General features: G+C 46.2%; 1 protein-coding gene across 13 annotated transcripts in view; it reads right to left on the bottom strand.

The window, feature by feature from the left end:
• Positions 1 to 26,569, bottom strand: part of LOC111772027 (protein phosphatase 1L-like) — a 63,074-nt gene extending 36,505 nt beyond the window's left edge. For 7 of the 13 annotated variants that reach the window (XR_011428959.1, XR_011428960.1, XM_070243102.1 and 4 more), the window contains exon 1: positions 25,493 to 26,019. Coding sequence is in view for 7 of the 13 variants with exons in the window: in XM_070243102.1 (XP_070099203.1) it covers positions 25,493 to 25,876 (384 nt within the window). In the remaining 6 variants the exon portion in view is untranslated. Of the gene's footprint in view, positions 1 to 25,492 lie in introns of all 13 variants that reach the window. The other 6 variants (XR_011428962.1, XM_070243097.1, XR_011428961.1 and 3 more) reach the window with 5 other exon arrangements.
• Between the last annotated feature and the right edge of the window lie 983 nt (positions 26,570 to 27,552).

Raw genomic sequence — 27,552 nt, forward strand, 5'->3', positions numbered from 1 at the left:
AACAGACATGGAGGAATCTCAAACTCATCTTTATAACTGAAAGAAGCATCTGTGAAGGCTGGGTAGAGTATGATCTCATTGATATGGCATTCTGCGAACACAAAGCAATCAATTTGATACACAGATCAGCTTCCCAGTGCTGTGCAGGGATGGTGTGGGCGGAGAGGTCAGGAAATCTGTGTGATGCTTTAATGGCGGATACTTGCCTCTCTGCCTTTGACAAAATCCCCAGATTTTTACAGTAGAAAGAGCAAATCTTGACTTACACAAATTAGTAAAATGATTTAGGTGGGTGGATCCTTGGATGGAATGCAAATGAGACTAAAGAGTGTAACTATATTGAGAATGGAAAAAACACACAGCAAGTGGTGGGGGAAGTGGTGTTGACCTAAGGACCTTTGGAAATGACTGGAATCTGTACAACTACAGGAAAAGAAACCGACCAAGCAAAGAGCCCTACTTGATAAAGTTCTTTCTCAACAGTTACTGGTTAATAACTGTGAGGCCCCTATGCATCTAGACTGGGATTGGAGAAATGACTGAGTGGTCGCCAGACAACAGGAGACAGGGTTCCACTACTGGAGGGGCAGGTTTCGGGGAGGGCAGGGCGCGGGCTGGAGGGCTCCATGTGGCCATGCATTCGAGTGGGAAGCCGTGCTCTGAACTGATGCTGACCTTAATCTAAACATGGCCGTTTCCATATAGACACATTTATAGCAGACAGTGTACACACGGTAAGGTCAGCACACCAGCCTAACTTAAGCATCCTGCCACCGAGAGAGCCAAGAAGCAAGGACACCCAGGAGCAACCAGCACACTGAGCTCACAGATCCATGTTTTTAATGCAATTGTCTCATACAAGGAGCCAGCGTTCCTTGAGGAAAAGGCTGATATCCAGGCTGAGGCTGAGAATGCACAAGACAATGCTGCAGAGTCCTGCAGAGCTGGAAAGTAAGGCGGTGTTAAACCACCAACCACAAACGGCATTTTTCGATCACTTTCACATCCTAAGACACATTAAGCATTAAAAATAAAGAAGACACCTATACGATTGCAACCATTTCCCCTTTCACCCCAGGCTGCCATCTGCCAGTCCCCATCACTCATGATTGAAAAGTTCCAATATCTGGCATATTCACTTCACAGTCATGTAGGTTTCCCTTCTCCTTTAATTTGTATCAGAATTTCTCCCCAGAAACAATCCTGAATATGCAACAAATACCCAGCATGCTGTGATTCTGAGCCTTCCAACACCTCAATGAAGAGATACTTTTATAAAGTAAGTCTTCTTAAAACATGACTGAGAAAGTAGAGAATAAACCACGAGGGAACAGCCCAGAAAATAAAGCTTCTGTGCTGACCGTTTAAGAAAAACGTCGCGGGGCCCCGAACGCAGCCCCCTCGTCAGCCATGAGGGCCAGACAGGAGGTGTGTTCTTTCTGAGCAGGAGACCCCAACATGACCGCAGCTGTGTCTCCTCCATCCTCCTGACAAGCGAAGCACCTTCCCCGCTGAGGATGCAGCTCCTGCGGCCTCTGGCAGAACCCGCAGGCACCCCACGCTGCTCACAAATGGAGGTCCATGCGCCCCCTGCCGGACACCGGGGGCAGAGCAGGAGGCTCAGAACTCACAGCTGGAGGTGGATGGGCGCCCCTTCCGGAAACGGTGCTAAATTACTCAAACCCGAGTGCCCTAGTCTCTTTGCGATGGTCCCGAGGACGCTCTGCTGCAGCCAGCGCTGCTCTCTTGCCCAGGACATGCCCCACCCCTTGGAGCCATGGCCTGGAGAACAAGGGAGTCACCAGGCTTTGGAGTCCTTGAAAAAGACCGCCTCGATGCCACGGCACAATGAAAGCACCCATTTCAAGTCCCTAGAATACAGCCACCCATTTTCATCATCAGAGTCTCCACAGGATGTTAGGTGTTAGACTCAAAGGACTGCAGCTCTGCTTGTGATCAGACCCTCTTTGATAAACTGCCCTACAGACTTGATCACAGTCACAGAGAACTGAAGCCAAAGATGAGAGCTGAAAATCCGTTGGCTCGTCCTCATTTGTGGTCCTGAATTGTGGTCCAGAGGTGCTTCCGAGGAATCCGCAGCTCTCTGAAGCCCTGGAGGACAGCTGGTCTGCCTGAGAGCTTGTCGGGGAGGGAATCCAGCTGTGTAGCAAGTGCATCCAAAACTGATGAAGTGAGGAAGAATATTCGGGTCCTGACTGTCTCTGTTCGATTGTATTTTTAGGCACAAGAAAGTAATCTGCACTCCTACCAGCTACAAACTATCTGAAAACAAAAGAATGGTAATATATTTAAAATGTGATACATCTTTAATATCAAAAAATTGTTGGGAGAGAATGTGATTTTCGTTTTTTAAATAAACTTATGCACAGGTGGCAAATTATCATGCTCTACACCTGAAACTTATACAATAGGAAAAAATAAATAAATAGACTTAAGAATTACATTTTTAATTTACCCTTTCAGCTCTTCAAGGGCTATTTACTGTTTCCAGATTTGGAAACATATTTTTTCATGGAAAACTTGCTTCAGAACAATTTTTGTTACAGACTTCTTTAAAGTCAAGTCAAGTCATCTGCTGGCCCAAAGATATATGAAAATATCAGTTATTGGAACATTATATAGATTTGTTTCCTGCATATAGCATCTCAACACAAGCTTTCAAATAGCAAGTGACTCTGCCTATTGATTTTCCTCCAGTCAGAGGGTCAGGACCCAGCTACCTTCAATTTGGGGATTTGCCCTCTTTGACATGTGGATTCGGCTCTGGGCGTGTCCTTAGGTTCCTTCCAGAACGTTGCAAAGGGGAAATGTATGGCACATCCTGAGGCACGTTTTCATGGACTGAGCCTATACATGCAAACAGCACTTCCAGCCCATTTCTTTGCTGAACACTACTTCACATGGGCACAGAGTGAAGAGAGCAAAGAGGCTGGAAAGGAAATATTATTGTGGTACTAGTGGAAAAAGAGAGAATTTGGTCTAGAAGCCTCTTTTGGGGTTGTTTTATTTGTTTTGTTTTTTGATGAGGAAGATTGTCCCAGAGCTAACATCTGTGGCAAGCTTCGTCTGTTTTGCATGCAAGTCACCGCCACAGCCTGGCTGATGAGAAATGGGTAGGTCCGCACCCAGATCTGAGCCCAAGAACCCCCCCGCCCGGCCTCTGAAGTGCAGCACATGAACGTTATTAACCACTATGCCACCGGGCTGGCTATTGCTTTTTCAATATGTTCACAAATGCTACTTTTAGAACAAACAACCAATTTTCTTGCTTGCACACATTTTATTCAGTAAAAAGTGTGACTCAGTGTCTGATTACCCAAACTAATCACAGGGAACAAACTGATGGAACAGGACAAGGATGTCACTCATTAAAGTTCATGGCATCACTGGCTCTTTGAAAGGGTGATTCCCATTGATTATCAAAGGGCCATTGTTTTCTAAAATGTCAGAAAGATACGATAATAGCTGTAGTAGCAGGTGTGGGTTGATGTGAGTGCCATCACTCAGTCGCGACGAGACATCTTATGCATCCAGGATGGTCTGTGTTGCTGTCACTCAGTGTGCGGAGAGGTGGGCAGGGGACTCACTCCCTGTGCTTGGAGCACTTCGCGCTGCCCTGCAGTCTACATGTCCTCAGTGCATGGACACACAGGTTACATTCTCTACCTTCACAGAAATTAATCCTGACAAAATGTACAAGAGGCTGATAGATATTCCTGAGAAGAAACACTTAATCGGCTTACTTCCAGATGTACAACCACGAGGTGAGTGAGAAAGTGGCCAAAGTGGTCCTTTGACTGTGAGGAGGAATTCTCCTTCCAGTCTCCCAGTGCCTGGGGAGCAGCATGCCCCTAATCAGAGCCCCTGAGAAGTCAGCCAAAGTCCCGTTACGGAGAAGACTTGAAACGTGAGTATGTGGATTTTTCTTACCTTACATTTTCTTTAAGTGTGGACTCTAAAAAAGCCAAGCTCATGGAAACAGAACAGCATGGCGTCTGCCGGGGGCTGGGAGGTGGGGGCAGTGGGGGGATGTAGGACACAGGGTACACACTTTCCTTTAGAAGATGAATAAATTGTGGGGTCGACTCGACAGAATGATCACTGCAGTTATCAATACTCTATGATACACTAGAATGTTGATAAGACAGCGGATCTGAAATGTTCCCACCACACACGCACACAAAGGTAAATATGGGAGGGGAGGGAGGTGTTCACAATGCTTACTGTCCAATTCATTTCACAAAATGTGCGTGTCAAAATATGGCCTCGCAGTCCTTAACCTCACCCAATGTTACACGTCAATCATAACACGATAGAGCTGGGGGACGGCACCTCAGGATGGCAGCAGGAGAGCATGAGAGCAAGCACGGGGCTTTCCTGAGCGAGGGGCCTCATATGACAGCACAGTCACATGCCTGCGGAGCCTGCCCTGGTTCTCCCTGCAAATGCACATCTCAGCCCTGAGCACGTGTCGCCTTCTGCACCACTCACACCCCGGCCTGAGCTCCCCACGTCACTCCTGTGGCCTCCTGGCTGGCCCTGCTTCTGACTTGGCCCCTGCTCCTGACTCACAGCACCAGGGCCACAGTAAGTGGGATGGCGCCCCTCCTTGCTCCAGCTCTCCCCTGGCTCTTCATCTCGCCCAGAGTCAAACCAGGCTGCACAATGGCTGACAAGTGTTCTCGTCCCCCAGGAGTCTCTCCCTTGCTCACTTGGCTTCAGTGACACGGAATTCCAAGCAGTCCTCAGACAAGCCAGGCCTGTTCTTGTGGCGTTTGACCTTGCTCTGTGTCTGCCTGGAACCTCCTGGGCATTGGGGGCCCGTGTGTGTGCTCCCCCCACACTTTTAGGTCCCATTCATTCACACGTCTTTATCAGGCCCCAGACTCTATTCTAGGCACAGATGGCTGGACCCAGCCTCTCTCTGATCAATATGAGGTGGAACTTCATTGCATAAGCGTATTGACTATTTTATAGAGATTTTGCTGGAAAAACAAACGAACAAACAGAAAAGTAATAGGAAGAGAACTAGTCTCTCCTAGTCCCAAATAATTGACATGCAGCACAACGCACCATCCTTAATTAGGGGTTGGGTTCAGGGTTAGGGACAGGCTTAGCCATCCTGCAGAGGAACCCTGAGCGAGCAGGTGGCCGGTCCCTGGGGGCCAGGCCTCGGGGAGGGCGGGTCTGGCACTTGTGTGGGGGACACCTGGCAGTCAGGTCTCAGAGGTGTGGGGCCGCGTCCTGAGCCTTGGCTCAGGGCGGACCTCTCCTCATGGTGGTGATGCTGAGAAGGAAGAACGCAGTCAGCCTCGTGGTCCGGAGGGAAGTCAAGGCACGAACTGCCCGCCCACTTGTCCGACACATGAGGGACGCTGGAGGCAGAAAGAGTCGGCGTAAGTCCATCAGTAGAAAGAGCGGTCTCATTCCGGCCAGGGTGGCTCTGAGAGTTTGAGAAAGAAGCCCCCTCAGAATCAGTGGGGGCGTCAGCTGGAAGCTTGTTTAGTTAAGAAAATAGTCTGTTCACGTAGGATTTGAGCAAAATGGCGGGGTGAGCTGACCCGGGACTCTCTCCCCTCCAAAGTACAACAAAGGACTGACCAAAAAAACCCTGAATTGCAGCTAATGAACCTAATGCCAGGACTCAGAGACCTACAGTATCAAAAGACAGAGGACGGACCCCCTGCTGCCCACCTCGGAGGAGCTGGAACGGGGCAGGAGAAAACTTTGCTCCCTCCCCTAGAAACCGGGATTGCTGCACTGGTCGGGAAGGAGAGGGGGCGGGGACGCATGACGGGGGATCACCTAGGACTCCCGTCCACCAGTACAGTGGAAACCCGCTGACGGGGGAAAGCCTCCGTGTGCGCGGACCCCATAAACCCAGGGCCCCGGGAGACCAGGGAACAAAACTGATGAATCCACATTGGTGCGCAAGAGAAACCGCCCCCACCTCCCCACCCCCACCCAGCAAAGCGCACTGGGCGCCGCCATCTTGCCCGAAGGCAGAGAGCTCAGAACACGCGGCACTAGACCCCCATCTAGTGGCGACGGGCTGTGACTGCAACCGAATTCTACCACCATGCGAAAAAACCACTCCTCTACCACCCAGCAATGTATAAAAGCCCCAGACCAGAAGGAAAACAATAAAAACACAGAATTAGGTCCTGAGGACTTGGAAATAGGTAAACTAAGTGATAATGTTCTTTTGCAGTGAGGAACATATGTAGGCATTTCTATTGGGTGTTTATCTAAGAGAGGAATTTTGGGGACCTAGAGTATGTGAAGCTCCATCTTCAGGAGATCTTAAAAGAGCTTTTGAAAGTGGCTGACACCCTCAGCAGTCTGTGAGGGCCCAGTTACTCTCCATCCTCACCGACTCTTCATATTTTCAGTGGTTTTGTTTTAGTCATTGTGCATTAGTATCACATCTTGGTGTTAATTTACATTTTCCCCAGCAGTAACAATGTTATGCACCTTTTCAAATACTTGTTGGGCATTTAATTTTCTTCTTTGTGAAACGCCTAGTTGAATCTTTTGCCCATTTTTTTCTGGTAAGTTTTCTGTTTTCTTAATAATTTATGGGAGTTAGTTACGTATCTTACATGAGGCTTTTCCAGATAAAATATGGCAAGTGTTTATTCCCATTCTGTTCTTGCCTTCTCACTCTCTCGAAGATATCATTTGACGAGGAGATGTTCTTAATAATAAAGTCCAATTTATACATTTTTGTGTTTATGTTTAGTGTACCCTCTGACCTGCCTAAGAAATCTTTGCTTGCCCCAAAGTCATGAAAATATTCCCCTGTATTATCTACTACAAATGTCATTGTTTTAAACATCCACATTTGGATGTAAAATCATCTGGAATTGACCTTTGTTTATGGTGTGAGGCAGGAGTCAAGGTGAATTCCTTCCCGTCTGGATAGCCAGTGCCCCTGGACCACTGACTGAGAAGACTGTCTTCTCCCCAGTGCTCGGCCTGACTCTTCTGTCACATACAAATGTTCACGTCTGTGGGTCTCAGGGGGACTCTCTCTTCTTCTTCCTTCTCCTTGTGGCTGTCCTTGCAGTAGGACGGCACGCTGCCCTGATGCCTGTAGCTTTATACTAAGGCTTCATATCTGGTAGTGGAAGCTCTCCGGGGTTGTTCTTCTTCTAGATTGTCTTGACTATATGTGGCCACTTGTATTTCCTGCGCCAGGTGACGTAGAGGGTCAAATTTGAGTGCTGAAAATGGCCAAGTGGTCTCCGTCCTCCAGGAGCTTTCAGTCTGGCTTAGAAATGGAGAGCCATGCCAATCTTCTCTGGATTCCAGCTGGAGCATCTAGAGCCCATTGAGGCAGAGCGAGAAGGTGAGGGCATGCAGTCTGGAAAGACTCTGCTTGGGTTCGTGGGCTGGAGTTCCCTTAAAGGCACTGGAGTCCTTCTGTTCTGGTGGGTTCTGGGGGCACCTTGGTGAGAGGAGGGACGTCTCCAGAGACTGAGACATTGGTGGGGGCCATTGTTCTGAACTGGTCCAGGCATGCTGACACACAGACCCTGGTGGGTGCTAAAGTTGATGATTTCTATTCCTTTCTAAGGTGTTCCCACACCATCAATAAACTGTTTTCTGTTCTGTCGTGAAACCTACTTGATGCCTCTCTTCTTGACTGAGTACAAACCAGGAAGGTCTGGGGTGCAGATCTCAAATATATGAATCATTGTTTCTGCCCCCAGGCAGCTGAAACTGTTCACTTATATTTCCTCACTCTTTGATACTCACTAAATACTACAGATAATCTTATTTCACATGACGCTTTTGGGAGGGAAGCTACAGATTGAACTTTTTTTCAAGTGAGTCTAGGACACGTTCTTTTGTACTTACATTTGGAAACTGAGGCATGTCTAACATCCTATAATCCATACACCCCTAATCAAATAACTGAACCACCTTTTCAAGGGCAGACTGAGTTCAACCTAAGAATGTTGCCTAGCTTCCTCTGAGAAGCTAGCCTCACTTCTCAAAATTCCTGCCCTACAACCAGAAATCGAGTTACCTGTCAAACTGACAAAAACCACTTGCGTAGGCTAACCTTCAGAAACCTATATACGTAATCTGCACTTTCCTTGGCCATTATTTAAAGGGCTTCTGAATGGACTATACATTGCACAAACCATGAGAGTCAATGAGAAAAAGAGAGTAAATACGAGTGAATGGTGTAAATGAATTGCTTTATCTCCTCAACTTAATTCCATTCCCATGTACTTGAAACATTTACCACAGATAATCTGACATCTTAGAAATGGAGTGTTAACAGTACCTCAGAATAACCCCCATATGAAGGCCTCGCCAACCAGGCCTGCAAAGACTATGGTACAGGGAAGAGAAGGTTTGGGAGTCAGACAGACAGGGGAAATATTTTAATCCCAGCTCGGCCACTAAGCAGTTGCGTAGCTCTGGGCATATACGGGTGTAAGCTTCAGTTTCCCCAACTGTAAAATGGGGATAACAACAGCTGCCTCAAAAGACCACTAGGATTCAGCATGAGGGAATCCGTGAGAGCACCTGGCACATGGCAGGCACTCAACAGTCAGAATGAGTGGAATCTTTTGGTTTCCACCAGATATCAGTGCTAGCAAATGCAGTCATACAACCCGGTGTTTCCTCTTCCTTTGTCAGGCATCATTATTTCTAGAATTATTGTAAGGCATCATTACGATTAGAACTCAAGCATCTGGAAGAGTGCACGTGCACCACAGGGACTTAGAGACTTCGAACTCAGGGAAATTGAATTCTGGTTAGAGAAGAAAAGTTCCTTAAAAATGAACAATAACACAAAATGTTCAACTGCCTGTCACAGACCATAATTTCAAAGGAGAGAATGATTACTTAAAGATGACACGACCAAGCAAGACTTCAGGGAAGAACTGGAAACAGGAAAACCTTGAAATAAGGCCAAGACATAGCTATGGGGAGGAGGAATGAGAAATCTCTTAGAGAATGGAACAGATTTCACAGAGTAGCAGCAGTGGGCATGTGTATCCATCAGGTAGTCAGGGAATAATAAAGAGACCAATTCTGCTGTAGCGCAGAGTTTTGTGTAGGTGAGTGACAGAACATAAGACCGTAAAGTAGTCAGGGATGACATTAGGAGAACCCAAAAAACAAATTTCAGAGAAATAAATCATGTTTGGCAGAAATCATAGACTTTTTCAAAACAAACCATGAACAACCCAGTGAGCTAACAAGACCGATCGATCAGAGATGTCAGTGAGTAGACTGGAGAGGAGAGAGACAGAGACTAAGTGACCAGTTAGGAAGCCACTGTCACAATCCTAGCAGAGAGTGATGAAAACCTGAATTGGCATGATGGTGGCATGACGGTAAAGATGGAGACAGAGATGAGAGGTATAATACAAAGTCTCACAGACCTGAACGCAGAGGGAAGAAGCATGGATGACAGGGTAGACTCAAGAGTGGGAGCCTGAGAGAATGGCAGCACCATGAGAGGAAGAGGCAAGTCTGGAGTCATCTAGGGACACAGGAGGCAAATGTGGTTTCAGATGGGTTGTTACCAAGGTGATACCCAGAAAAAAAATACTAAAAGTCAGCACACAAAGACCTGAGTTCTAGATGGGAAGGGAAGCCCTCTGCTCACCAAGCGTGGCTGAATCCACGCAAGGTGCAAAGATTCCAGCGCAAAGAAACAAAATGGGACCAGCACACTGAGTATGGCCCTCCCTGAAACCCAGGTTCATGAAACAAGTGAAATCCTCAAAGAAATCAGAGAAGCAGCAAAAAAAAAAAAAAACCCAAAATTTAGTGGTGTCACTAAGGCCAAGGAGATGAGTCTCAAGAAGAGAGAGGAGGTCAAGAAAGCCGCATCCCACAGAAAAATCTAAGATGAGAGCTTGAAAACAAGTCATCACACATGACAATTATGAGGCCCCTGGAGACGTTCAAAAAACCAGGTTCAAAGAAGTCTCAGACGGCAGGAAGAAATAAGGAAGTAGGAAGAAAGCAGGAGCAGTATCTATACTCTATACTTTCAAAGGCACTTTCCTAGTAGAAGTCTCATTCAGATTTGTAATCTGGAATAAAGAACATGTGGTTTTAAGAAAATGAGAGGCCGGCCCAGTGACACAGTGGTTATTTAGTGGCCCAGGGTTTGCAGGTTCAGATCCAGGGCAAGGACCTACACACCACTCATCAAGCCATGCTGTGGCAGTGTCCCACATATAAAATGGAAGCGGATGGGCACAGATGTTGACTCAGGGTGAATCTTCCTCACTGCCCCCCAAAAAAGAAAAAAAAAAAGCAAATGAGAGAATCTGATACTACAAACTTCCTTTAGTGGTCACAGGCCCCAATCTTTCCCTTCCACTCTTCTTGTTTCATCTGATTTCCTTACCTTGTGTAGCCTCTCGACAACCCTATTTCTAGGCTGTACTTCTGAATCTCCTTTCAGTAAGAGAGGGCCAGGTCTAGTCACGCCTGCCCTTCTCACCTCTCTCTTTTTTTCACTCACATCATATAGGCAAGGACAAATGTCAGATTTTACAAGAAAACCAAGATTTGATCAACATTTCTCTTTCATGTTTTCAAAAGAAGGCCATTTTCCAAAAAGTACATAGATAGATACTCAACATTATTAGTTATTAGGAAAATGCAAATTAAAACCACATTGAGAAACCACTTCACAACTACTAGAATGGCTAAAATTAAAAAGACTGGCCAGGATGTGGCGCAATTAGAGCTCTCAAACACTGCTGATGGAAATGTAAAATAATACAACCACTTTGGAAAACAGTTGAGCAGTTTTTTTAAAAGTTAACATACACCTACCCTACAATCCAGTCACTCTACTCCCAGGTATTTACCAAGAGAAATGGAAGCATATGTCCATACAAAGACTTGTATGGCCAAACACTGGAAGCAACTCAAATGTCCAATAACAAGTCAATGGATAACCAAGTTTTGGCATATCCATACATTAGACTACTAAGCAATAAAAACGAGTGAACTATTCATAGGTCCAACAACATAGATGAATTTCAAAATGAGTATGCTGAGTTGGAAAAAAAAAAAAGCCAGAAAAAAGGGCATGCAGACTGCATATTTCCATTTATATAAAATTTTACAAAATGTGAACTAAATCTACAGTGACAGAAAGCAGATTCATGGTTGCCTGGGGATGGACGGACGGATTGGAGAAGGACATAAGAGAGGTATCACAAAGGGCCATGATGGGGGCTGTTCCCGTGGTGCAGTGGTTAAGTGCGCACGTTCCACTTTGGTGGCCCGGGGTTTGCCAGTTCGGATCCCGGGTGCGGACATGGCACCACTTGGCAAGCCATGCTGTGGTAGGTGTCACACATATAAAGTAGAGGAAGATGGGCATGATGTTAGCTCAGGGCCAGTCTTCCTCAGCAAAAAGAGGAGGATTGGTAGCAGTTAGCTCGGGGCTAATATTCCTCAAAAAGCAAAAACAAAGGGGCATGAAGGAACTTTTGAGGGTGACGGATATGTTCATTATCTTGATGGTGATGGTTTTATAGGTATATACCAAACTGATCAAACTGCATATATTAAATATGTACAGCTTATTTTATGCCAATCATACCTCAGTAAAGCTGTTTTTAAAAAATAAAAGTTGAGACAATTGGCAAAATTTGAATGAGGACTCTGTATCGTATTATAAAGCAAAGTTAAATTTTTCTTTTTGACAAAGATTAGCCCTGAGCTAACATCTGCCGCCAATCCTCCTCTTTTTGCTGAGGAAGACTGGCCCTGAGCTAACATCTTTGCCCATCTCCCTCTACTTTATATGTGGGACGCCTACCACAGCATGGCTTGCCAGGCGGTGCCATGTCCACACCCGGGATCCGAATCAGCGAACCCCGGGCTGCCGAAGCGGAATGTGCGCACTTAACCGCTGTGCCACTGGGCTGGCCCCAAAGTTAAATTTTTAAAAATGAAGAAAGTGGATGTCCTAAATCCCCATAATATAAAGTCACCATGAAGGCTGGGGACAAGGGCTTCTCTCTGATAAAGTGGGAACATCAGTTGCGCACTCCCACTGCTATCCTATTTTTGAGAGAAAAACAACCAGCTGTGCCCTTCATCAAAGAATGCCCTCTTAAGCAATCTTTCCAAAGTACATGCCTGCCTGTACTCTTTCATGTCTAAAACTGTTTGCACTACGTCATCCTCCGAGGACAAACAAGTTCCATCTCCCTGTGGCTCCGCAGACCAGAGCAGGGCCCGTGGCCCTAAAAGGAAGGTGTAGAGAGCTTCTCTCGCCAATGTCAGGATACCAGTTCTTTACCTGCGTGATTTCTTCATCAGCAGCCGCGTGGATCCCCCAGACATTACAAAGACGAACTTCCTCTCCGAGAAGTCCTTGCTGCTCAAAGAGTCTCACTCTTAGACAAACCAGAACCAGACATTTACCAAACAGTTTAGGCCTGAAGGTCCCATTTTGGATGCTCAGGAGGGGTGCCAGGCAAGCAGGAAAGGTCAGAATCCCCAGTTAGTCTCTCTTCGGAAATGACTGGAGGATAAAATCCCCCAGGTCTCAAGCCACACGCAAGAAAAAAACAGCAATTGTGAACTTTTCCTACGTATTTATGAGAATAATTACCAGGCTGAATGCCCATCTCTACGTTCCCATCCGGTGTCAAAAAGATATGGCTAGCACTTAGATTAAAAACAAAGCATCCAGGGGCCAGCCTCGGCCGAGGGGTTAAGTTCACATGCTCTGCTTCAGCAGCCCAGGGTTTGGCCGGTTTGGATCCTGGGTGTGGACATGGCACCACTCAGGCCATGCTGAGGTGGCGTCCCATACAGCACAACCAGAAGGACCTGGACAACTAGAATATACAATTATGTACTGGGGGGCTTTGGGGAGAAGAAGAAATCAAAAAAAGAAGATTGGCAATAAATGTTAGCTCAGGTGCCAATCTTTAAAAATAAATAAATAAATAAAGCATTCAATATGGCATTATAATTATCGTTCTAAAACTGACTTTAAAAATAATCAGGATAAATAAATGTTAACTCCAAAATAGAAACATGTTTATTCTGCTTTCTATCTTTAAAACTTTAAGAAACTAAATTTTCTCAAAGTAATCACACACAGAAATATATAATATGCTCTATTTAAAACATAAAAGAGTTCCTGTCGCCACGTGAAAATTTCAAAATATTCTTCAATTTCTTATTCTAGTATCTTACAGAAGGTACAGTGAAATGATACCATTCACAAGTTTACACAAACTCAAGATACTCTCTTATATCAGTTAAAACACTCTAAAACTGTATTTTACATGCACATACTTTATTCTGTACTATACCTTAGTTCAGATACTACACATCCATAACTACATATTGCTCTACAGAATAAGAGGCACAAAATCCCATACGTGATTCTTTATGGGCGATTTGGGGGTTCTTTCAAGGGAAATTGTGGCCATATGTGATTCTGTCTTTATACACCAACCTAGGACCCGACCCCACAGTATAGACTCTCCTGGAAGCAGCTGCAGTTTCCTTACAGGACAGGTAGTTGAAATTAGGGCAAGGATTTTATGCACAGGAAATCCACAAGGACAACCTTCACCAAAACCGGCAGAAGAGCCCAGCAAGAAGGCTCCACACCTCCCACTGCTCTGGAGCCAGAGGGACAGATTCCTGTGTGTCTCACTAGCGCCTCCCCAGCCTGGAGAATCGTATCCTGTCGAGTCAGATGTTTTGCCTGTAGTTCAGACAAATGCTTCCCGGACATTTCCATGAGATGGCTCTAGTGATGATAGTTTTTTCCCAAAGACGACAAGACAGACTTGGTTCTTCCTTTCACGTGATCAATGCACGCTCATCTCCATTATGTTCTAGTCCATCCTCGTGATCATTCTCTATATTACTATATCTTGAATATCCTTTCTTCTTTGGCTCTTACTTTAGCACTGGTTTCCATTTTTCATTATATCAGCAAGGAAACTTTAGCCCTATTATCCATAAACTGAAGCCACCTCATAGTCCCCTCATGTCAAACTTTTTAACTAACCTCAAATACAGGAACATGATAACACTCATTATCAATGAGAATTCAGAACATTGTTCTGTTCTAGTTAATGAAGTGAGGCAGAAAACAAAAAGTCTAACTAGAAAGGAGGAGACAAAATCACATTATTTGTATACAACATGATAGCATATCTTTAAAAAAAAAAGTAGAGAAAGACTGAATCGCCAGAAAAGCTACTAAAACTAAATGGGAATTCAGTCAGTAAGCACTGCTATAGTCTGTCAATAATGAGCGAGGACAACATAATGAAAAGATGCCCTCATTTTCATCCACTTACAGCACCAGCAGCAGGACGAGTACTTCATCCTCACACGCAGAATCTACTCCAAGTGCGTTCACTTGGCCCACAGAAAAATCCGAAGACTTTAACATCCTCCCCCTCCCACTGTAGCCTAGACCACTGCCCGGCTGTCCCCCTCCAAAACGGGTACAAAAATTCTGAACCTTCCAGGAATCTCTTCTCTTTGGCCTGGAGGAGATTTGAATCTTTTAAAACAAAATAATAGAACTTAAGATACGTAGGGGCCGGCCCCGTGGCCAAGTGCTTAAAGCTCCGTGCGCTCCGCTGCAGCGGCTCAGGGTTCGTGGATTCGGATCCCAGGTGTGGACCTGCTCCACTCCTCAGCCAAGCAGTGGAGACATCCCACATACAAAGTAGAGGAAGACTGGCACAGATGTCAGCTCAGAGCTAATCTTCCTCGGGCAAAAAATAAAGGAGGAGGATTGGCAACAGATGTGAGGTCAGGATGAATCTTCCTCAAGAAAAAAAACTTATGATATGTAAACATTAAGAAATAAAACTCCTTCTAAGTTTGACCAGCAAATTCATTGTCTAAAACAAGAAGATAGTAAAATCAAAATGAATAGCCAACAAAAGAACTGCTGTGACACTCCCACGTTCATCAGTAGCATTAGCTGTGCTGAAAACTGAGTTAGAGAGAGAGAAAGACCACACGCTGTTGTTCTCAAACACTCAGGCCCCTGCTTGTGCTAGTTTACACAGAACTGAGAGAAAACCTGAGTGAGAAAACTACCTACTAATAGCTTCTTAAAACTTGTTGGGACCCTAAAAAACCACATTTACATCTCAGCTCCTAGGCAAAGTCATCTCTAAGCCAATCCAAAAATAAGACGGTTTACTCTTTTCTACAGCCTTGTTAAGCTAATTTTTCCCCATGTCAGTGGTATATACTTTACAGCAACATTCTTCAATGCAGTTGCTAACGTGCAGACAGGAAATGTTCCAGGCCATCTTCTCTGAACTCCCTTCCCACCTGTGTGGCCCACCCAAAAACCATTCCTCTTCTTCCTAGCTAACACAACTCTAGTCTTTTTCACCCTCCTGTGCTGTCATGACCTCCAGAGAAGGCGAGACTCCTCCCCAGTCCAGAGTGAATTATGTTGGGTCAGAGTTCATCACAGTGATGGTATTTCCACGACCAAGCCACTGGTTTAGGCATGGACACAATTCTGGCCTGGGAGATGGGAGGCGTAGTTTCTGGGAAGTTTTCCTCAGGCTTTAAGAACACAGAACGGGTACAGTCTCTTTTTCACGTCTCTGGATGTGTAGTTACATAAAGACTTGAAGTCACTGAGCTGCTGGACCAACCAGCCTTGGAAACTCCCACTTCAAGACCTTTCGTTATGTGAGATAAGAAATGCCCCCGGTGTTCAAGCTGCTTCTGTTGAGTTTTCTGTCACTTACTCCCAAAAGCTTCCAAATAAAGCACCATCTAGTCTTCTAGCTGGTATTACTCCACCTGTAGAAGAAGCCTCTGACAGCGGACAGAAAAGACAAAATCAACCAATCTGTGAAACTGGAAGAGGATCTGTCCTTTACGGCCAAACTAGCTCTTCACAAAGAGGAGCTATTATTGATCATTTGGAAACTATTCTGTCTTTGGTAGCAATTACCCTCTCTCTTTTTTTGAGATGAGTGCTTCTCCCATAAATCAAATGTCCTTATTTAATATGGGGGGAGGCAGGGAAGAGATTTTGATTACTATAATCTTACTAATTTACAAACAGTAACAACCTAATCCTAATTTATCTCTCTTGGGACCAGACTAAGAAATAGGCCTAAATCAAAGGGACCTAGTTCACACATAAAGATGAATTCCCTGAGAGAAAGGACTATGGAGAAAAAATTCTCCAGGGACAACGTGGAATCTCCTCGATGAAAGCCTGTAGAAACAGAAGATTCATGCAGCTGTGAAGCCTTAGGCACTATACTTGGATCATACGGCAATTCAAGATCCCTGCCACGCTGATCTAAAGAGAACATTTATCTTCTTTCTACACAGAAATGTAGAAAAACATCTAAGTGTTAAAATAAAAGCAAAAACTTCTTAATCTCAAACTCTACGACAATTATATATACTTATGCAAACCATTTGCTATGGCAAATCCACCTCATTACTCTAGGGAGCAAAAAAGGCAAACAGTATGACCAAAACTCCTACTATGTCTCAATTCCCGTCAAATCCGGACGGTGTCAGGAAGTGCCTTATTCAGCCAGAAAATGTCCAGTGACTAATTTAACTGAAAGGTAATTTATTTAATTAAAAAGAGAAATGGAAGCACTTACTGGATTAAAAAAGAAATGGTATATATACTTATCAGAATCAAACAGTTTCCGCCCTATGGCAATTCGATAACTAAGTGAATACACCTTTTTAAAAGTTTTTAGATTAAGAACTTTACTGTCCAGGAGTAGTGCTGACTATAGACTGTCCTATTAAAAATACAGTTTGAAATATTTAAGATTTATGGCTCCAGGGCACTAAATCCCCACTCACGTTTATAATGACCAAAACGTAGAAGATGAACATTGAAAAGAAACTGCAAATAAGTGTTCACTTCTCCAGGGAAGTCGTAAGGTTTACCGACATGACGTGCAATGGATAACTGGTCTTCGGTTCAGCAACTAAGACATAAATTATGTGTCAGCTGCTCACACAGGCGCAGGACAAGGAGGGCAGTGATGGTATGGGAAAGAACGTGAGTCTCAGAAATACAGCCTACTGCTATCGTCCCTTTCCCGCTTGTACACATTACATTCAGGCACCCTTTCCAAGTGATTACAGACCCAGAGATGCCTAGCCTGGGGAGCAGACAGTTCTTCTGCACACGTTAGGAAATGGAGACTCTATCTGGTTTCGCTGTACAATGCACATCTTGCACCATCACACGTAGTGGCCCCAAACTCACCTTCCGGAGCCCCGTGCCCGGCAGCAGACGGGAACTCCCAGGTCTTTTAGGAATGGGGGAAAGGAAGTCTCATTCTTAACAAATTCAACCACCAAAGCCATCCCTCATTCTAGAAAAGTTGGAGGCAGCAAAGGTTCCATTAAATTGGGCCCTATTTCTCACTAAACAGAGAAAGAAAGAATTCTCCAGCGAGATCAAGGAGTCAAGATTTATAGGTTTGTTGCTCAGATGGAAAGTAAATCTTCACTTTTTCAGCAAGGCTTTTTACAGCACAGACTTCAACTTTATTGAGAGGATATTAATATATCTGTATTATGATTTTTCTGTATATGATTATTCACTTAAAATGCTTTGTATTTTTCAAAGGAGGGCCTATAACTATAAAAGAAGCTATAAAAGGTACAATGTGCCATTAATGATTTTTTTAAATGATGGCTTTATTTGTTTTTTATTTGTTTATTTAAACTTTGCCTTTGAAGATTTATATGAAAAGCAGATTATAACTGGGGCCAGCCCAGTGGTGTAGTGGTTAAGTTCTTGTGCTCCACTTCGGTGGCCCGTGGTTTGTGGGTTTGGATCCCAGCCACAGCCCTACACACCACTCAGCAAACCATGCCGTGGTGGCATCCCACATACAAAATAGAGGAAGACTGGCACAGATGTTAGCTCAGGGCCAATCTTCCTCACACACACACAAAAATATTATAACTAACCATCACCAAAGCTTGAACTTCACTTAGGTTAATTGAGGGAATAACGTAATAAGTAGTCTTCTGGAATAGAAATACAAGACTAGCATCTACTAAATAGACCAACTCAGTATTACAAACGAATGAGAAAATATTTTGCTGTTTAAAACTGGCAATCATTTATATATTAGGAAATTACTTTGGTCCTCAAAAAAAAACTGCTTCAGCATAAAAGAAATTATACAAATACATACATACCCCTACATACTTATCCTAAAGTCAAGCCTTTGGTACTTAGAAGTAAAATAAAACATAAATCACTATTGCTTATTGAGAATGGCTATGTTAATGCCACTCTAAGTTCTATGCAAGCCTTTCACGAGCCAACAGGCAAAAATGTTAGAGATTCTCTGTAGCGGGATGGAGATTCTGCCAGCAAACAAGGGGAGTGGGTGAGAACAGCTGTTTGAATGTGACTCACCGTCTGCTCTGACTTCTGACCCCACTATGTTTTTAACTGCAGGGCTTTCTTAAGTAATTGCGAGATCCACCGACTAAGGTTTCCAGCATAGAGTTTTCAAGACCACCACCACATGTCGCAGGGACACAACCATCAGAATCAAACAAGAAACTCCCAGTCCTACTGAGCAACATGAGAAGACCAGGCAGTGTGCACCTAACAAGGCCGTGCACGCTTCATGACTCAGATGATGACATCTGCGAGCTTCAACCAGAAACTGATAGCACACGCTCTGGAGACAGGCGGCTCCAAGTCTGAATCCCAGTTTCAAAGCCTCCTTTCACCACCTGTGAGCTGTGAGAGATCCTGGGTAAATCACTTCACCTCTCAGTGCCTTTATTTCTACAGAGATACAACGGGGACAACATGGCACCTACCTCAAAAGCTGTTACAACAATGAAAATTAGGTGATATATATCAAGCACTTGGAAACACTGCCTGGCATTTTATACATAGTCGATAAATGTCAGCCATTATTATTATTACCAGTAATAGTGGTTTCTTTACTTCTCCTCCAATCCAGAAATCCCACTTCTGGAAATCTACCCTGGAGAAATAATCCAAACTACAGTACAGGCACAAAAATACTTAGTACCATGTTATTTACAATGGTGAAAAGTTAGAGAAACCTAAATGCACACTAATAAGGAAGCAATTGAGTCATTTATCCAATATCCATCCAGCAAAATATTACTCCGTAACTAAGAATACATTAGAAACACAGTAAAGAATTATGGAGCAAAATGGCTATGTGTTTATACAATTATACAAAGCGAAAAGAGCCAAAATTTAAAACTATATGTACATCATTATAATAATCTAAAATTATACTTAAAGTGCATACTAAAAAAACTAAAGCAAGTAATACACCAAAATCATCACAGTGGATGTGAAGATAATATTTGGGGTGAATTTTTTTCTTTTCTGTACTATCACATAGTCATATTACTTTTATAATTTTAAGATTATTTTTAAATGTTTAACTTGCTACAGACTTATTTTAAGACTAATTAAATAGGGTTGGGAAAATGGTAACAAAAGTTAAACCACAAATATATTACTGAAATGGTTAAGAATCAAAGTAGAAATTAAGAATAAAACAAGTGCTTGAAATATTAACACTCAAAATAAAAATTTTATTTAAGAAACTGAGTCCCTAATGAGTTACCCAGTATTTAAACTGGACAGAGTCCAGGGACCACTTACATCTGAGACTGAATGATACACATATTTTTTATTCTAAAATGACTGTCAGGGAAACGAAATGATTTAAGAGAAATGAAGACATTGCGCTGTTTTTTAGTCTTGGAAAAGCTATCTCCTGTAACAAAACCTAAATTAGTCTCGGTAACAAAGTAACATAGTAATAAATGCCTTTCCATTGAATAAATCAGACCTTATATATAACATATCTTTTCATTGTTTTAAAATGAGTCCATTTAGATAAGGTATGACAGAAATAACGTTTTACAAATTGGGGAGGAAATGGTCGATGAACATTTTATGAATTCCAGAAAATATCTAAATAGAAGGGAGGAAGGAAACAAATTTCTAACCAAACTCACTATTGTCCAAATCTGTTAGCTCAGGGCTAATCTTCCTCACCAAAAAAAAAAAACGGAGGGGGGGGCGGGCTCATCTCTCCAAGTAGATGGAATGCTCCCTGAGGGCAGAGAATGCACTGCTTGATCTTCAGGCATCAGAGAGAGTTTAACACTGTTTTCCACACGTGGCAGACTATATAGAAAATGCTGGTTTAACTGAACTGAACATCTAAATAATCCGTTCAGAAGAGGCACCAAGGTCAGCAGTCAACTCAAAAAGGTTCCTAAACACAGGATGGGGGCAAGGGGAGGGGGCTTATTAAGGGGGAAGTGCTCCTTGCCTTTTGGCAGAAATCTTAATGTGCCACTTTAAACCAAAATAATGTGAATTTTCTCTTAAACCATAAGGCATTTGTCCATACTAAATCCACAGGCCTCTTGTACATCAGTAATGTGGGAACCCAACATTTACTAAGAGCAGCTGTAACGTCTGAGAGCAGATCACTCGTGCCACTCGTTATTTATTTATTCAGAGCTATATCTAATTTCAGAAAGGATCCAGTGAAACGTACATAAGTACATATACCACAACAAGATAAAATGACATACCTAAGAGCAGAAAGAGAAAAATGGGACAAAAGAACGCTGAATGCAGGAAAGAGAGGCTGTCCTGGGAGTAGGTTCATGCACCAAATTAATGTATTCTATAAAATTCTGCACATTTGCTCGAGGAAGGTCAGAGGTTTGGCTCTAAGAATTCTAGCAGCCAACAAAAACAGGACGATCCAATCAGTTACACGAGTCAGCATCTTAAGATAAAAATAAAAGCTATCAGAGAACTCTCTCCCCCTTGGTCTTCATAAGAGGAAACTACATCGTGTAACAAATCAAATACTCAACGACATCCTTGCAGCTGACTTGTCACAGCTTCGGAAGACCATCCCTCATAATGACCCTCCCAGGCACATGACAGCACACAAGTCAAATCAACGCAAATGATGAAGAGGAAGGCAACCCACCCAAGGAAAGGGTCCACTACACAGCCCCTGCAGGTCTAGCTTTATCAGAAACAGATTTCATTCCACCTAGACTAACCTAAAATCCAGAGGCTTCATGCATCCACTTACCTTGAAATTACAAACAAAACTTGATGCACAAGTCCATTTCTCGGAGGGATACGTTTGTAGTTTCATAACATCCTCAGAGAAGCATGACTCAAGAAAGGATAAGAGCCCCTGATCTACGGCACTAGACTGTGTGCATCCTTCAGGCATCCCTCCACAAGCACTTTCTCTTCGGAGATTTGGAGAACTGCTGAGCCTCAAGACCGCAGCTCCTGACAAGCATCTGATGGGTGCTCCTCTCTGATGTCAATGTGGAACTCTGAGCTTAACCACTGGCGAGGCTGTGTCTCAGCCGTACAAGACAATGATACGTGACCTTTCAGACCATAATGCCCACAAGCACATGGAGCACCTAACAATCTGCTCTTCTGGGCAGCTTTCCGCTATAAGCATTCACAAAGTTACCTCAAAGGACTGGTGATATTTTCTCTAGATAACATAAAAAGTAAAAACAAAAACCCATCTTTTGCTTGCGGATAAAAAATTACAGGTAAGCACAAAAAAATCGTTTTCCTACATAAACATTATTTTTTAATTTTAAAGACAACCTTCCCACGTCAGTTGATACAATTTGAGCTATGTTCTGTTTTGCCTTTTTGTTGTCTTCATCTTTTGCTATACCGCAACACAAGCACTGCCATAGCCTTAGACACACACACACACACACACACACAGTCAACCATCCACCCATAGTATCGTGGTTAGAATGTCTCAAGGGCCCAAGGCCATCAAGTGAGGAAGCTGGCCTGTAGGGCCACCGAGACAAGGCCCTTTAAGATCTCACCCATCTAGAAGTCACAGGCATCCAGAGTCTGGTCCTCAGCATAACAAGGCCAAACACATATCTTTATCAAACCTACACACTTGAGTAGACTCAAGAGAACTAACTCATCCTAACCCAACTAGAAGGGACTGAAATGCAAATGAGAATACCAATTTACTAATTAATCAAAGAGAATATCCCTTCTCACTAATCAGAAAATTCACATCTGAAGCCACAACGCTGCTTGCCTAATGCTAGGATACGAGGTATCCTGGATTGATAGTCAATTCACCACAAGTTAGACCAAAGAGAGACAGAGAGTTTGGGGAATACCCAATGAATTATCCAACCTACACCTTTTTAGGGACAAAGTTGTCCCTTTCACATGCAGGTCTCCTTCCCTTGGACATCATCGCCCTAACACTGCAGGCTTCTTGGTCTGTGAGCTTTCTTCCTCCACAGCCTTCTCTCCATTAGGAATTTCTCTAGAGAGGGTACAATACAACTGATGAGGGGGTGCCGTACATGCATCACTAGCCTTGTTTCAGATCAAAATCTCCCAGATAAAGCTGCTCAAGCCACCCACCCGAGGCCACAGCTGGATAAGGCAGAGCAGAGATTCAAAGCCAGATCTCAAGCCCAAGCCCCCTTTCGAGCTTGCAGTAAATCACTGCTTTCAAGTGTCTTCCCACGGCTTCCACCTCCCAGCCTGATTGAAATGCCCCTCCTCAGGGTCCCCTAACACCCTAAGCACCCATGGCACTAAGTGCTGGTACACAAATCTCTCACTACACTGAAACGTGAGGATGGGGATCATAGCTCACTCATCTCTGTATCCCTCGTGTGCTATCCATCTATCCAGATAAATATGCAAACTAATTTGTCAGTGGTTTAATATGAAGGTCACCAAACTGAAGGCCTTGAACTCGCTGTGTAGGATTAGGAAGGTCACAACTTCTCCAGCCATCAACAAACATCTCATCTAAAACATGGGATGAAATGAATATATGAGGTGGTTTAGGTCCCTTCTGGATCTAAAAAGCACTAGCACTATAGACGGGCCCTGGTTTTTTATAGCCTATCTTAGCAGTTTGAATTATTAGAAATAAGTTAACCTCGTTGGTCTTCTGTACCACTCAACAGGAAGCATATACATAAATAATAGTTCAGAAAAAGCTTCCTCTTTTCTCAAAGGAGATAACTATCATTTACACCAAAATCAAACAGAGGCACCCTCCTCTGGTGACTGTTCAAGGAGCTGAACACCACAAAAGGCAAGAATTTGATGGTGGGATTTTCTTTGAATAAAAGAAAAATCAGAGAGAAATTACCACCTAATATTCTTTGTTATCATATTCCCAATAGCAACTAACTCACTCCTTTTTACAGCACTTTCCTCATTTTGCTCTAAAACAAAGCCAAAATGAACGAACTGGCTCCATACTGCAGGAGGTTAGAAATAGAAAATTACTTTATTTTTAAGGGTACTGATAATATTAATTATTTTGCAAACAGCAGGCTTTCTAATGTAAGGCACAACGGAAAGCATTTCATAGTTTGGCTAACAATGATCAGCTTCTTGTTTAGCATTTAAGAACTTAATGAAAAGCCCTGTACACGTAAAATACTCCTGGTTAAATAAGAGCATTTATCATGTCCCTTTTCTGGATGGTATATTTACTGGAGAATAGTACTGGAAATTTTTCAACCTGAAATCTGCTTGGGTCTGAAACTTTCAGGTTTTAGAATATCAACTTAATAGAAAACTTAAAATACCCATTCACTTACACGTGCGGGCTCAAAATATGTCAATATAGCACAGCCAAACAAGTACAATCCAAAGTTCCACAACATTAATAGTATATCCAGACCTTTCAATTAAACACAAAACTGTGCTAAGGCCAGAAGCAGACTATCATCTGCCAACAATTTTAATGTAAAACGTATACAGTAAATATAAGCTTTGCTGAATGGTTTACGACAGTCCAGGCACATAAAATGAAAATATGCACATTCTAACTCAAACCAAGGAAACAAATCAGTCATTATACTGGTGACCTCATCATTAAGGTGTGTCTTCCTCAAGTACACAGCATGTCTGTCAATCAAGTTCACATCCTCCTCCTCCTGTGAGGGGAAAGGAAGCCCACACTACACCAGAGGCTGCGAATCACAACCAGCGAGAAACCCTGAGTAGCAAAGCCAGAATACAGAAAAGGCTGGGGCGGGCGGAAACAGGAGAAACTGACTTCAGCTCTACCAAATACACTTTCCAACTAAGTTTGTCACTCCTGACAAAGTTGGTTCTACAAGGCAGGAAAACACACTGTCCTGGAAAGATGAGCAGAGCAATGGGTGAAGTGATTTTGCGTCGAAGATGCAGATAAGCTAACCAATTGAAAGCTTTCTCAACGTCCACCCAAAACAAAGACTGAAGAACAAGCAAGCCCTTGAAAAGGAGTGACATGCCCTACCGCCCATCCAGATGCCAGAAGGGCAAAGAAGAGAGGTGGGGGAAAAGTTGGATGGGAGCATGGGGGTGTGGGGGAGGGGGAAATGGCGAAGGAGGGCTAGCATGAGTAAGAAATTATGCTGCAAAAAAACAAAAAAAAAGTATTCAGCAATAAACCGTCACAAACTGCCAAACTGAGAGAGATGGGGCCGGCCTGGGGCTCTGTGGAGCGCGGCGATGCGGCCACCTGTGCCACTCACCCCACCTGAGCCCATGCCCGAGGACCAGAGCCAAGCCCCGCCTCCACCTCCAGGAATCCGAGCCCCACGCACAACCAGGGCGCCAGAGAAATGCGGGAGAGAGACCTGACTCGGCCTCTACCTTCGCCTCTGGCTCCGAGACAACCCCAAATAAAGGGGTTTAGCAGCAAGGACACCTCTCCGCGCTCACGCCGGCCAGGGGGTGGGGGTGAGATCCGAGCGCCGCCACCCCTGCAAAGGCCGGAGGCAGCTCGGTGCGGCTCCCCGATTCAGCCAACGCGGGCGGCCGGCTGTCACCTGGCCGCACTGCACCCGCCAAGTTAATGGAGTCGGGAAGCAGCGCAGAGACGCCCCTCGGGCGCCTCCTCGGGGCGCAGGCACGGCACGGAGTCCCAGCTCCTTCACCCACCCTGACTCGCCTCTGAAGATTCTGTCCCTTTCCCTAACGAAGCATCACAGACACTTTCTTCCGTCTTTGTGCCCAGCTCAGCCCAAACCTCAGAACTGAAGCTCTGAGGTCCCGGGCCAAAGGCCACCCCAGAAACCACTCACTCTTCCCGCGAAGCCCGCACGGACACCGCTGGGCTCCGGCCCTGGGGAACCTCACAAGTCACGAGGCACGAACCCGGCTGTGGACGGCCCTCCCTCCCCCAAACGGGATCCAGCCGTGTTTTGGGCAACTTGAGCCGCATTTGAACGAGCGGCCTTGTCCAGCCGGCACCAGGTCATCACCACGCCCCTCGCACCCAGGTCCTACCCCGCGGCGCAGGCAACGTCCTGCTGTACACACACACACACACACTCACACAAGCACACCCTGTCAAACAAGGCCCCGGAGAACTCCTACCTCGCCCCCGTGCCCGTCGAAGATCCCGAAGATGGACGGGTGCGACTTGTTGGCCAGGTCCGTGAGAACTTCGAAGCGGTCCTCCACGTGGTCTCTCCGGCCCTGGATGGAATACCCCGCCACGTTGTGGCTCTTGAACTCCCAGGTCTTGGAGAACTCCGCCTCCAGCACGTCGAGCCCCCCGAGCCGCTCGTTCTGCATGATCTCGGCCACCTTGCCCTTGACCATCTTCACGGCGTCCCGGCTGGACTTGACGATGGTCTTCACTTCGTCCGTGTGGAAGAAGTAACTCCACAGCGCCAAGCTGATGCACAGCAGGAAGAGCGTCTCGGGTCTCAGCAAGAAGTAGCGCATGAGGCGACCCAGCAGAGACAGCAAAGTCATTGTATCCTCGCTAGAGCCCGACCACCAGCACGCGCGCGCCCCGAAGGCTCGCCGGTCCGGAGCGCGGGGGGACGGCCCGCGGGAGGGGCAGCAGGAGGCTGCGGAGCCGAGCAGGGGGCGGACGCCGGCGGCTCGGCGCGGCCCGGAGAGCAGAGGCAGCCTCCATTTTGTCTCCCGGCCTCGCGGCCCGAGGCCCGCGCCCTGCGCACCGGCGCCCGCGCCCGCCGCACGCGCCGCCGCCCCTTCCTGCGCCCCTTTGTGAGGCGGCGGCGGCAGCGGCAGCGGCAATCAAGCGAAAGTTCCGCCGGGAGGCTCGGCCGCGGCGGGGAGAGAGTCCAGGGGCGCCGGCGCGCGCGCGGCCCCTCCGCGGGCCCCTCGCCGCTCGCGGAGCGGTCAGCAGGTGAGGCGGCGCGGGGCGCGAGAGCCGGCGGGGAGCGAGGCGAGTCCCCTCGGCCGCCGCTGTAAGGGAGCGCGGAGCCGCGAGCCCGCCGATCCCTTCAGACGCCGGTCCCCAGAGAAAAAAAGTTTTGCGGGAGCCTGGGCAGAGAGGGGTCCGCGGAGCCCGGCGACGCAGCACGATGGGCGCGGAGCCGCAGGCGGCCGGCGGCTCTGCGTGCTTCTCCCGGCAGTTAGCGCTCCGCTCGGCTTGACTCGGCTCGGCGTCGCCCGCGGGCCCGCTCCTCGGCCCGGCTCGCGCTCGCCCCGCCCCCGCGCTCGCCACGCCCCCCGCGCTCGCCACGCCCCCCGCGCGCTCGCCCCGCCCCCGGAGCCGGGACTCGAGCCCCCGGAGCCTGGACTCGAGGCCCCGGGGCTCCGGGCGAGCTGTCAGAGGCCAGGGAGCCTGGGCGGGGGCCGGGGCACACGCAGCCCCGGGCGGCCCAGCGAAGCGAGGGCGAGGCTAGGGGCGCGTCCACGGCCGAGCTCGAGCGGACGCTGGTTCCTCCTCCCGCGCGGGCTCCCGGGACAACACGACACTGACCCTGGTCGTCGTCACGCTCCTTGCCCGGGAGCCGCGGCCGCCGGCTGGAAAGCAGAGGCCCGGCTGTGAGTGCCCCCCTCCGGCAGGCCGCGCGGTAGCGCCGTCCCCGCGTCGCCCGCATAAGGCAAGCGAGAAGGGACGCACTTCTGCCGCCTCGGAAAGCGGGGCGGAGCGGGCCGGCCGCTGGGGTTCGGTGGCGGGGGCCTGCCCGGATCCCCCGAGGCGAGGAGGATCGGGGCCTCGCAGCCTCCTCGCGACGGGCCAAGACCCTCTGGAGGAGGACAGCAAGTGAGGACTGGGGCGCCTGGAGGTCGCTAAGATTCTCGCCCCCGGAGGGCGAGGAGGGGCTGCCTCTGCGAGCTGCCGCCCGCGAGCAGGGGACTCCGGCACGGAGGCTCCCCTGGGCGCTGCCCTTCCCCGGAGGGACAGGGAGCCTCCCAGCGTGGCCGGCGCGGCCAGTCTTCCTCAGCAAAAAGAGGAGGATTGGCGGCAGATGTTAGCTCAGGTCTAATCTTCCCCAAAATAAATAAATAATTACAGCGATAGATCAAGGATAGTTGTTTTCGGAATAAAATTTTTATACCATTGCACCAAGTGTTTACATAAACCCAACTTATCCTAAGAATCTTGCATCTGATTGCCCTAGGCTTCTCTAGGAGAATCTTCAAACAATCTTCCTAAATTATAATCTTAATCT

The sequence above is a fragment of the Equus caballus genome, chromosome 19, assembly GCF_041296265.1.
Source record: "Equus caballus isolate H_3958 breed thoroughbred chromosome 19, TB-T2T, whole genome shotgun sequence".
NCBI classification, from domain to species: domain Eukaryota; kingdom Metazoa; phylum Chordata; class Mammalia; order Perissodactyla; family Equidae; genus Equus; species Equus caballus.